The sequence below is a fragment of the Ipomoea nil genome, unplaced genomic scaffold (assembly GCF_001879475.1).
Source record: "Ipomoea nil cultivar Tokyo-kokei standard unplaced genomic scaffold, Asagao_1.1 scaffold0317, whole genome shotgun sequence".
In the NCBI taxonomy this organism is placed as follows: domain Eukaryota; kingdom Viridiplantae; phylum Streptophyta; class Magnoliopsida; order Solanales; family Convolvulaceae; genus Ipomoea; species Ipomoea nil.
This window is the reverse complement of record NW_017616745.1, coordinates 5,700,704-5,713,071: the sequence shown is the minus strand read 5'-3', so window position 1 is coordinate 5,713,071 and position 12,368 is coordinate 5,700,704. Positions and strand designations below refer to the sequence as shown.

Genomic DNA, 12,368 nt, shown 5'->3' with positions numbered 1-12,368 from the left:
AAAATGACTTACATCAAATTTTGGCGTAAGTCATTTTCCGCCAACACTCAAAACATGATTGCCTTCGCTACTATTATTGTTTTCGATTCCTCAGTTTCCATCTATTCTTATATTTTCCAGAACACAACCAAACACAAAAAAAAAAAAGAAAATATTTTTCAGAAAATGAGTGATTTTTCCGAAAAACCTTGAAAATCTTGTTTCATCCTTTAGGTTCTTTTACCTCTTGTTCTGCTAAACAAACAAAACCTTGAAAATTTAATATGTCCGCTGTTGACATGCACGTGCCACCCTCTTTGGCAAGCCATGGAACCCAAGAATTTATCAATCATATTACATTGAAACGACATTACTTTGATCTAAGTCTATATTGCAAGATAGTCAAGATAGACTAAGGGGCCGTTTGGTTCAGGTTATATAACATAACCAAGGGAATGTGACATTCCAAAGCTCACATACCTATGTTTGGTTCACATTATCTCAGGGAATCTAACATTCCCCAGGAATGTCACATTCCCTCCACATAGGATTTTGAAGGGAATGTGATTCCCTTCAATTTCTAAGGTTATGTAGGATAACCTTGGTTATGTTAGTTTATTACACACACACACACACACACACACACACACACACACATATATATATATATATATATATATATATATATATATATATATATATATATATATATATATATAATTATTTTTGTAATTATATGTTTTTTATTTTTATTATGTTAGGTTAGCATATAAAATAATTTTGTTTCTCAAGTTCAATATTTTAGTTAATATTTTAAAATCATGTAATTATATATGATACCGTTATCTTATTTATTTATTTTAATTTTTAAATTTATTAAAATATATGAAAATATGTTAAGGATATTATAGTGTGTGAATAAAAGATAACCCTAAACCAAACATGACTATATTACATACCCCAATTTTAACCAAACACAGAAATCTAACATTCCCAGTAATCTAACATTCCCAGCAATCTAACATTCCCTAAGGTAATCTGACATTCCGTGAACCAAACGACCCCTAAGTACTACCTTATTTCACAATATAACGATGGTAACCCAACCACAAATGTATATAATAGGGAAATGTTTTTCTTTTTCTTTTTCTTTTTTTCTCATATTAAAATAAATTGTGAATATTTAGATAACATTTGTTCTCACTTTTTTTTTTAAAGACAATAAACACATTACAGATCGATTTGGCTATATATTCTAACAAAAATATATATTTTTTAAAAAAAGTGGAAATTATGACATCACTTCAGTTCTTCACTCATCTGCCATTAATGGAGAGCAAAATCTGAAATTGGCAGCGTCCATTTTGGTCACCGCAAAATGCCCCAAAGCATCCACCAAATCTACCAAATTGGCATTGCAGAGAAATCTCTCACTGCTCACTCTTTCAACCTCTCTCCCAATCTCGTGCACAAACACCTGCGTTTCCGCCTCGCCGCCCACCTTGCTCCTGGCCAGCACGCCGGCGGTGAATATCGCCGACATTCTCCCCGGCGACGACGGCGCGTACCCCCGCGGCCCGTCCACCAAGATCACGTCCCAAGCGACGTCGTATATGTGGTTCGGGAGGTCGTTGACGGCCAACTTGCAGTCGGAGAAGAGCAGATTCTGCACCGGCCGGCACTCTTTCATGCCACGTTCCTGTGTAACAATTTCCCATTATAATTTATTATATACTCCACCTATTCTATTTACTATTACATTATTTTTGAATGCTATGACTCTATTACATTATCTATTCAAACATACTTTCTTAACCTAATAAAGCACAACGAGTCAACAACGCTTCAATTGAGGCTCGATCTCATGACCTCTCACATGGAAAAGGTCACTACTCACTACATGTCATTTGAGTCATGGTTGCAGTCGGCGCTAGTCGAGCGCCCGAGCAGCGGCTAGCGCCTAGGCGGAATCTAGGCAACGCTAGGTGAGCGCCAAAACAATAGTGAAAAATTTGTAATTTGACAATTTTAATGAGGTTGTTTTCAACATTCAATCAAATAACACATCCATATAAATGAAATAATGATAATTCATAAGTTATAGCATCAAAATAAATATTAAAAATAAAAATACTCAAATACTTCAATTATCCAAAAATTCAAAGTATTAAATTAGTCTACGAACAGCTGGACCAGACGAAATCGGAAGAAATCAACCGACTCGACCGAGTTGGCCGCCTAGCCGGCCACCTAGGCATCCAGTCGATTTTTGGGCGCCTAATAGTGAAAGCGGAACGACCTAGGGGCGCTTAGCGCCTAGGCGCCGCCCAGACTGATTTTTACAACAGTGATATGAGCACAAGGTGCTTGACAATTTTTTATATTTAATATATGAGCTTTTTTTAAAAAAAAATAACTATGATTTTGTGATTTACATTTTATTTAGTATTACATTTATTATGTATAATATATGGTATTAGAATTTTAATAATCTTTATTACCTTGGCGTGCTCCAAGAGATGATACAATTGGGCGGCTTTGGTGGTGAACTGAATGTCGTACGCTTCAATCCCGCGGTGCTTCTCCTCCGCTTTCGCCACCATGTACGCGCTCTCGTCCACGAACACCGTCCGCCCGCCGTGGTTCAGCGAATGCCAGAGGAGGGTCTCGTGGCTCAGCCCGAAAACAAGGAAGTTGCAGGCGTTTCCGCAGCGGCGGAGGGCAGCCGCCACGGCGCCCACTTCCGCGGAGGACATTCGGGAGGACAGATAGGTGGTGTTCGCCACGGCGGCGTAATGCACAAGCGCTTCCAACACCGGCTGGGGTATTCCCGCCGGAGGCTTTCCCCCTCCCTCAACGGCGTCTTTGGCGGAGAAGAAAGTGAGGGCAGAAGCCAAAGCGAAGAATGAGATGAAGCCCAGAAGCAGAACACGAGGAGATGATGCCGGCACCGCCGGTGGGTGGAGAACTATGAGCTTAGTAATTCCGGCCTTCATTTTCTTCACAGGGAAAGTGGATGCTGAGTTGCTGACTAGCTGCAACACGAGTTGACTCACTGGGTTATCACTGAGTTCTGTCACAGTGGGAATCTGGGATTTGAGAAGGTAGATAACTAGATTATATATATGGGAGGTGGGACCCTTTAAGGCCATTATCACTGTACCTAGGACCTTGTAAAAATTCAAGGTATATGTAAAATCTTGGACCTTATATGAATGGTATGAATAGTGAATGTGAAGAAGGAGCCATATTGAAGTGAACATGTTCATTGTATGGTTGTATGGTGCTCTAGATAAATTAATCAACTAAATGTTTTATATGGATGTAGACATGAATATGAAAGCTTCATTACTTTTACCTGTTTTCCAATAATAATTAATGTAGATATAAACAATGTACACCGTATACTTAAAGTACTTACAAGATGAAAGTGTGTGCTGGTTGACTTGCCATACTCATCTTGACCATTTAAGGATGAAGATCTTTACCTTTATGCTTTGTGGTATTATTTAGGGCATTCCAATAGAGAGATTTTCATTGATTTTTGTAGGTATTAATGCTTATGTGGAGGAGAGAGAAGAAAATGAGTTGTTGCACGAAAAGTGGGTTTTTGTCTTCAAATGTGGAGCCCGCATGGAGATGCGGTAAAACCTTTATTGTAAATTTTTTCGATCTCAATTATTTAATTAATTATGTTCTTATAAACATTGCTTCATCTTGTTCTCAATTGTTCTTCATATTGTACTATCAATCTATTATCCAGGTAGTATGAAACCTAAAGGATATTGTCAACAAAATTATAATATTACCCGACTTTGCGGGCTTTTGCAGTAAAAATAAAGACAAAATCAAACTATTTATTAAAAAAAAAAAAAAAAAAAAAAACTTCATATTTAACCGTCATCAGGAATAGGATTAAAGGAAGATCTCAAAATCAATAGATCATAATCTCCTCACCGAAAATGTCATTAGAAATTGCGTTAAAGAAAACCTCGAAACCAAATAGTCATTAAGAATTGCATTAAAGACACATCTCAAAATCAAATATTATAAATAGATCATAATCTCCTCCACCAAAGCATAAAAAGCCATATAACACTTGTGGGTCTTTGAAATGTGCTCCAAAATGCCTACTCATATCATAATACAGAAACTGATTTTAAAAATGACAAATGAACAAAAGAAAACATGACTTCTTCAACTGAATTGTTCAAACAGTGATCAATGACAGAGTTCTAGTCATAAAATTAGTTCATTTCCTTTGTAAGAATTGATGGGGACACTTCACTTCTATTTCACGAAAACTGAAGCCAACAGAAAGTATACTCTTGTCCAAGACGATTACAGTATCATGATTGTGTAATTAACATATCAATAACTTCGGCCCCAGTAAGTCCATTTCTTGGCAGGCTTGCCCGATGCAAAGCACAGCGTTCCTGTGAACCCGAAAAAGAAAATGTAAATTGCAAAAGAAATAGTGTAGTACAGTCTACAAGCCTATCCATATCAAAGTAGTTGAAATCTTGTACTGACTATCGAACTACAATGGCACCATAACAATAAATACATTTGGTAAAGATAAAAATGACAATGATGAGGTGGAGGTGATGATGATCAAATTCCTCCTACTTAAGGAAAGGTGGTTAGTGCTTCACCCCTCTACATAAGTACTATGCGAAATGCAATGACATCCATAGGTTTATATTTTAAATGTGCCACATAATGGCTATTTTTTTTTTGGGCGTACCAAGGTTTCCACCGTCGAACACAATGACTAATCCCTTGCTGGATTGTAGGCACCTCTTTTGGGTGGGATAGCTGGCCTAGGGATTTAAGGCTGCTCCATACCCAAAGCCAAGGATCGAACCCTTGACCTTTGGTTAAGGATGGGATGAGTCCCTTCCACTCAGCCACACCCCCCCAGGTTACATAATGGCTATTATTCCATTGAAAACTCTCTAGTGCCTAGAACAAGTAAAACATTACACTAGGTCACTACATATCTTTTTTATAGCCTACCTGAGTTACTGCTTAATTACAAGTATCAAAAAAAGTGAAACCAAATCAGACTTCTACACTAAATGAAAATTTCTCAGTTAATGTATGAATTTGGGAAACAGTACCTTCTGGCAGCTCAGGCTGGTCAAATGGAGAACAAAGTGTCTTTGCTGCGCCCATCTCTCCTTTAGTCCGTGCCTTCACGTCTTTCTCAACATCCTACAGAGCACAAAGCAAAAGGTCACATGAAATGAAACGAGAGCAAGGACAGAATCTGGGCAATTGTACTTCTGTAATTAGCACTGTCTTCACGAGCAGGATAAACTGTAAAACCCCACCTATGATGCAAACTACAAGTATGAACAAAAAGGTGCAAAAGGTAGCTTGCTTAAATGCAAGAGTTGAAAAAACATGGGTGAAGTTCTTTAGGTGTTTGCCATGAAGTTCTCCAATCAAATTATAGCATGTGGATAATTTTTTATATAATGTAACCTTCCACATGTGAATTATTCTCCAGAGGTTACAATTCAGTTGGAGAACTTAAGGAAAACATCTATGTTTTCACCTAGGTTTGTTCCCTACAAAATTTTAATAACCAAATGCTCCAGATTCCACAATGTCCTTGACAAAATTTACTTTTTCTTTATTTTTAGCATTTTGTAGAGGCAAAAAAGGATACAGAATGCTTAAGTATGTTCTTGAAAGGTGAAATTGAAAAAATAAAATAAAATAAAATAAGTGAACTCTTACAGTCTTACACTCCTCAAGTCAAAAAGTGGAAAAAGAAAAAATAAAAATTTGAAATATTTATGAAACTATAGGGTACAGTAACCAAATTAGTTTCAATGAAGTAGAATTTAAACATTTGAATTAAAAACTGTTTTTCTCCTCTATTACCTGCAAATCTGCACTTAAGAAAATAACCATTGTCAACTCAGAGAATCTTACTCAAAGCTTACATTCGATGCTAAAATTTAAATTTAGGAAATTCACCCAGTTAATTCCCAATAACCGCCCTATATAATGGTGTAAACAGCCAGCAAACCTTTTGCCTTTCATTATCCAGTGGTTCTTAATCCAAACAACTCGCACCCAGGCACCAAATTCTAAGTACAACAAAAAAATCCTGAGAGACAAAGTATTCAAACCTCTTCATCACACCAAGGAGCCAAGACCAACTTCTTTCCATTCAGAGCATTCACAAATTCATCCCAGGTTTTCACAATCTGGACACAGGCTTCTCGCTTTTGTTTTGCAACATCAAAGAGATTTTGTTGAATAGTAGAGAGCATATCTTTTACTTGTTCAACTATGTTAGCCATGGGAATGTCGGTTTTAGCACCATTGTCACGCCTCACAGCTCTTACCTAAAAAAGATATTTCCAGCATTCCTTTTGTGATAATCATTCAATGTATAAAATGAAAATCAAGAGACTGCCTCATATACTATGTTTCCCTTCCATAGTTCTTCATGATTTTGTAAATATTAATAGTACAAAAATATTTTATGACATTCATTGTTGACAGGGGCGGAGCCAGAAAACTCGAGTTGGGGGGCAGATGTAGTAGAGAAAATTTACAATGTTAGTTGACATTATAAGTTATAACTAACCGTACCATATCATTATATATACCATACATTATTGTGATTATTATTGATAATGATTTCTAATTATACTCGTGTAATAAAGTATAAAATACATAATTATATGAGTACGATCGACACAGATGTCGATCATTACTTTAGCATTTTTTTCACATAGCACAAAATATATAATAATAATAATTATTATTATTATTGCATTTATTTAAATATAGATTGTCACTTTTTATCAAATACAAAGTTGTCACCATTTTTTTTATAATTAACTGATATTCATTTTACTGATATAACTGAATATTTCAAATTTTGAGAGATAAAGACAAAAACCAAGATCACGAATTAAAGAATCAATATTAATTTCTGTCAATTTCAAAACTAATCATTTAAAGTAGCAAATGTACATCTTAAAAGTGTAAATAAATAATTAAAACACACAATAAATCACTAATTAATTTATGAACGTAAATAATAAAACTAAAGCATATATCTCAAATTTGAAGATTTTTGAAATTAAAATGGATACTTGATGGCCTTCATTATTAAAATCATGATAAAAGAAAAAAGATAATAAAGAAAAATGGTGACTTTAATTATTTGATTTATTTCTTTTTATTTAATGAATGAATTTTAATATATATATATATATATATATATATATATATATATATATATATATATTGAGTTCATTTAATATTTTAATATAAACATAATAGATTTAAAAAAAAAAAAAAAAAAAAAAAAATTGGAGGGGGGGCCAAAAGTGTATTTTATCCTTACTATATTAATATATACATACATATTTACTAAAAATTTTAAAGGCAGTGGCCCCCCTACCCCCTAATGTAGCTCCGTCCCCGATTGTTGAGCATTTAGTTCAGTGTATATATTGTTTCATAGCCAATTATTTTTTAATCCATGGTATCAAGCAAAAAAAAAAAAAGGTAAAGAATATGGACTAATTACCTGGTTATTGTCAAGGTCTCTGGGTCCTATTTCAATCCTAAGAGGAACCCCCTTCATTTCCCAGTTAGAATATTTCCACCCAGGTGAATAGTTATCTCTCAAGTCCGCCTCCGCACGAATACCAGATTCACTCAACTTTTTAACAGTGGCATCACATGCATCAAAGATCCCTTGTGTGTTAGCATTCTTGTAAGGCACAGGAATAACAATCACTTGGGTTGCTGCAACTTTTGGTGGCAACACCAACCCTTTATCATCCCCATGAACCATGATCATCACTCCAATCTGTCATAGGACAAGTTACACGCAAAAGTGATGATTACCTTAACCTAGAGACTACCAGACAAATATGTTCAGAAGTGTAAAGCAGGGTTATTTAGAAAAGATAAATGTTTGAAAATTTCATTCTACCGTTCTGGTAGTGTAGGCCCATGAATTCTGCCAGACCATAGCTTTTTCTCCTTTCTCATTTTCAAAATTGATCTCAAACATTTTTGCAAAATTCTGCCCCAAGCAGTGCGAAGTTGCACCTTGTATACCACGACCAGTGTTTGGAATAAAAGCCTGGGGAAGCAAATATATGTAACCATTTAATACACCCATGACAGCAATTTTCAAATGATTAGCATAACAACATAGCAAATATCCAACAGGAAACGTCAACTAATGGTCAACAAAACCTCAACGGTTGTTGTATAGAGTCCACCCGCAAACTTCTCAAGCTCACTTTTCTTTCCCTTGGTGACAGGAACAGCCAAGTATTCTTCGTATATCCTTCTATACAGTTCCAAAATATCAAGAACCTGAAATGGTGGCCCCCATGAACAAATATATCAGAACAAAGATACCCCATATCATCAATTAAGCATTGCACTTCATAAAATTAAGGTTTTTGTATATCAGAAGTAGCATGTTTTATGTTATTGGGTTTGCTTTCTTGATGATACACACCCCAAATGTAAGTCTTTATTTTTGGAAAGGTCCCAAATTGTAAGACATTACCTCTGCATCTGCCTCCTCCTTTGTTGCAAAAGCAGTGTGCCCTTCTTGCCATAGAAACTCACGGCTTCTGAAATTTCAAAGGCTCTAAAATTTTGAGAGAGAGAAAAGGGGGCTAGAAGTAGATCATAGTAAGAAAAAGAAAATTTCTTAACACGCACCTAATGAAAGGAGTAGGATGGCTGAACTCCCAACGCACAACATTGCACCACTGATTGAGTCTCAAAGGTAAATCGCGATGCCCTCTTATCCACTTAGAGAAATAAGGATACATAACTGTTTCACTAGTTGGCCGAATTGCAATAGGGACTTCCAACTCAGACTCTCCTGACTTTGTAACCCAAGCAACCTGCAGAAAGTCCAAAATGAAATAATAGGCATGATTTATTGAGAGTTAGCCTTCTAATGCCATATGCTCTTGCTTGTCTACAACTAATGGAGAGAAAAATGCATATTTTTCAAAAGTACAAGACTTACCTCAGGTGCAAAACCCTCTATGTGGTCCTTTTCTTTTTGCAGAACGCCAGGAGACACAAAAAGTGGGAAGTAGCAGTTCTTGATCTTCATTTTCTTAATTTCAGCATCAAAAAAGGTCTGGATATTTACAAGATTAGATAGTGCACTATGAAACTAAGCTATCAAATTGTTTTTAAGTCATACCAGAGAAACACTTCAGACCAAAAACTTACTTGCATTATCTCCCAGATGGAAATTGCCCATGGCCGCAGAATGTAACAACCAGATATGTCATAATACTCAATCATTTCACTGGTAACAACTACCTATATTATTGGCAAAGAGACAACATGATACAAATTAAGATCTTAGAAGCCCTAGCATAGATAAAGGATAAAATCGAATATATAGTGAAATTGGCTAAAAAACAAACAAAAAAAAAAAAAGCAAACAAACAAACAAACTGGTAGACCAAAATTAATTCAGTGCTTTTTGAAGAAGAATTTTGTGAGTAATCTTTAGAGCAATCCTTTCCAAATGGCACCATAACTCCAAACCAACCACAATCAGATGCTTCAAATTCCACACTCACCTCAGAATACCACTCCCCAAAGTTTTCATCTTTCTTGTAAGTAAGACCAAGACCAGTCTCTTTCTTCACTTCCTTCTTCTTCCCCTCTGAAAGGCAAATAGAAAAGCAACACTAAAAATCATGACCTATATGCCGAGTGAAACAAAGCTTCTTTGGACAAAACAGAATTGTGATCACTCACGAGCACTTGAAGCACTTGCACTTTTTGAATCCTTGCCACTTTTTGAATCCTTGCCAGCCATGTGGGCAACTACGCATAAAACTCCCAAGCAAACCACCTGTAAATTAATAATTAAGCCACAATCCCCATGCCAAAAATTCACAGCAGGTACTCATTACATTCAAAGCATTAGCATAACTAGAAATCACAAAGTCATAACGAATAGGGGCAAGCATCCAGGCTAAACCAAACCAGAGCCGAATCAAGTGTTACAATTCGCCAATTTAGCAAACACGCGAAACCTAAACAGAAACCAAACCCAAAAATTACAGAAAACCTACTCCCAACACACAAATGCATATGAAAAACAGAGGACAAATGGAACTGAATTGAGTATCCTTATTGCCATTTCATTTCACGGGAAACGGAGAAGCGTAACACATAAACATGAACTCAAGTATTTTGACGAGCAGAAAAAAACTCGCAATGTTGACTATTTGAGATGCCAATTACTGTACCAATATATATAGTGAAAAAATTGATAAAATGGAGTGAATGATAATAAATGGCGGAAATGAAGAAGCAGTAAAGGAAGTACAAAGGAAACCTGATGAAGAAGGCGATCGGCGACGGGGGAGAGGAGAAGATTCGGCGTAGCTTTTCTGCGAGGCTGCTGAAGTGCTAACGAGACTGCGATAATGGTATCTTTTGCGAAATATTCACCCCTCAACGACGTCGTTCCTTCCTGTATGTTTAGGTTATAGATAGAGTTAATTACCGAAATGGTCCCTGACTATAGTGAAATTACCAATTTGGTCATTGACTATTTTTTTTAACCAATTAAGTTCCTCAACTTTAAAAATCTTAACCAATTTGGTCATCCGTTTGTTTGACCGTTAGTCAACCGTTAACTTTGAATTAAATTGGTAATTTTGCTATAGTCAAGGGACCATTTTGATAATTATCTTTAGGAGTGGGCAATTCATTTTAGTTTTCTCGAACTGAACCGTATCAATTCATTTTAGTTTCCTATTATACCTAGATTTACATTACTTTTTCATATTGTATTTTTATTTATAATTATAAAATTAATTACCATATATAAAAATAGTCTATTAAAAGGCAGAATAAATTTTCTGCCTTTTAATATACTATTTTTATATATGATAATTAATTTCATAATTATAAATAAAAATACAATATGAAAAAGTAATGTAAATCTTTAATGTAAAAAATACACAGAATTTCTCCACAAGAAATAACTTAAAAATAGAAAAAAAAATTTACCACTGCATAATTGTAACAACAACGGAATTGAATAGTTGCATGCCCTTTGCCCAATTGAAACAAATCTCTCGAGATATGTTGTTGTAGCAAAGAACGCACTCCAGTCCAATTTCATCGCAATGTTGCCCAGGATCCACCCCATGAAGTCGCCACCTTCCCGGTTATAGATAGGAATCAGGCGCTCCCAGACCTCCATAGCCTTCCAGCATTTCCTTACAATATGATCAGTATCTTCATCAACAGGGAGAACTTTGAGGATGCGTTGATGTCAGAAGGGCAGTGTATTCTGCCCTTCAATGGGCTTGGGATAGGAAGGTCATAAAACTTTGAATCCGTACTGATGCAAAAAAGGTTGTGGATTGGATTAATGGGGATTTGAGTTACTTGGCCCCATTAATGGAATCGTATATGCCTGCAAGGAGTGTATCAACAGGGATTGAGAGGTTAGGATTATGAATCTAAAGAAAGAAATCAGAAGATTTTCACTTACTCTAGAGCTTTGTCCATAGGAGTTGTGATCGAAAACATAGGAAACAACTTTACCGAGTTCAAAAGTTGTGAAGAAGCAATATCTCATGGTCTAATCTTATATGAGAGAAGTTGAGGTTAATATATTGTTAGTTAATAAATTTTATGAAAATATATATGGTTAGTTAATAATTATGAGTTTGGTTTTACAAAAATGCCCCTAAGTTTTGGTGGGGGAAATTTTTGTGCCAACCATTTTGCTTTAATATATTAGAGATAGAGATTCGACTAATCAAAATGGTATAAACTCTTAAAATATACACATATCCGTCCATTACACGTATTAACAAAATAACAAAAAAAAAAAAAAAATTTAGATGATGAAGGAAACATACTACCACTACTTGAGGATGTGATTTGTGAGCTATTACACGATAATATAATTTACTCAGTGCATATCCTCAAATATATGTTCTATATTTTCTCAATCTTTTTCCGCCCAAAGAATCAATAGCCTCACCAGGGTTCGATCCTGTGACCACCGTATTTACTTAGTACATATCCTCAATACATGTTCTATACTTTCTCAATCTTTTTTCGCCCAAAGAATCAATGACCTCACCGAGGTACGATCCTGTGACCACCGTACTCATTTGGAATGGTAACAAATGTGTCATCACACTACATAATAGTTGGTTGTTAGATATAAATATAATATAACATGAATTGAATAAAAACTTTATTAATTATGAGAAACATAATCTTGTAGCATCAGAAGCAATATTAGATATCAAAATACCTCCAATCATAATTGGCATCTTATTACTTATGTAGCTTCTCGAACGGTAAAACTACATGGAAAA

At 35.4% G+C, this 12,368-nt stretch overlaps 2 protein-coding genes across 3 annotated transcripts; both read right to left on the bottom strand.

Annotated features, from left to right (window-relative positions):
- Window positions 1-1,147: 1,147 nt before the first annotated feature.
- On the bottom strand, window positions 1,148-3,213 carry LOC109170859 (protein IRX15-LIKE-like). The gene is made up of 2 exons (XM_019319998.1): window positions 2,481-3,213; window positions 1,148-1,678 (listed from the first exon to the last, which is right to left on the bottom strand). The coding sequence occupies exons 1-2, from the start codon at window positions 3,129-3,131 to the stop codon at window positions 1,292-1,294; spliced, it is 1,038 nt and encodes a 345-aa protein (XP_019175543.1). The 5' UTR covers window positions 3,132-3,213; the 3' UTR covers window positions 1,148-1,291.
- Window positions 3,214-4,096: 883 nt separating this feature from the next.
- Window positions 4,097-10,511, bottom strand: LOC109170836 (proline--tRNA ligase, cytoplasmic-like). Of its 2 annotated transcripts, none has more exons than XM_019319990.1 (13): window positions 10,358-10,511; window positions 9,772-9,868; window positions 9,591-9,676; window positions 9,232-9,324; window positions 9,020-9,136; window positions 8,704-8,891; window positions 8,546-8,612; window positions 8,224-8,346; window positions 7,955-8,107; window positions 7,544-7,828; window positions 6,126-6,344; window positions 5,103-5,196; window positions 4,097-4,415 (listed from the first exon to the last, which is right to left on the bottom strand). In XM_019319990.1, exons 2-13 carry the CDS (start codon window positions 9,830-9,832, stop codon window positions 4,351-4,353), a joined length of 1,551 nt encoding a protein of 516 aa, XP_019175535.1. In that variant the 5' UTR covers window positions 9,833-9,868; window positions 10,358-10,511; the 3' UTR covers window positions 4,097-4,350. The 2 variants fall into 2 exon arrangements, with proteins under 2 accessions (XP_019175535.1, XP_019175538.1); XM_019319993.1 differs by having other exon boundaries at window positions 4,122-4,415; window positions 9,772-9,872; window positions 10,359-10,428.
- Between the last annotated feature and the right edge of the window lie 1,857 nt (window positions 10,512-12,368).

Coding starts and splice junctions, on each gene's coding strand:
- LOC109170836 (XM_019319990.1), bottom strand. CDS start 9,832: ATGGCTGGCAAGGATTCAAAAAGTGGCAAGGATTCAAAAAGTGCAAGT. Junction 9,677..9,771: donor TGCAAGTGCTTCAAGTGCTC/GTGAGTGATCAC, acceptor TTTGCCTTTCAG/AGGGGAAGAAGAAGGAAGTG. Junction 8,613..8,703: donor CATCCTACTCCTTTCATTAG/GTGCGTGTTAAG, acceptor TTGAAATTTCAG/AAGCCGTGAGTTTCTATGGC.
- LOC109170859 (XM_019319998.1), bottom strand. CDS start 3,131: ATGGCCTTAAAGGGTCCCACCTCCCATATATATAATCTAGTTATCTAC. Junction 1,679..2,480: donor ATCTCTTGGAGCACGCCAAG/GTAATAAAGATT, acceptor ATTGTTACACAG/GAACGTGGCATGAAAGAGTG.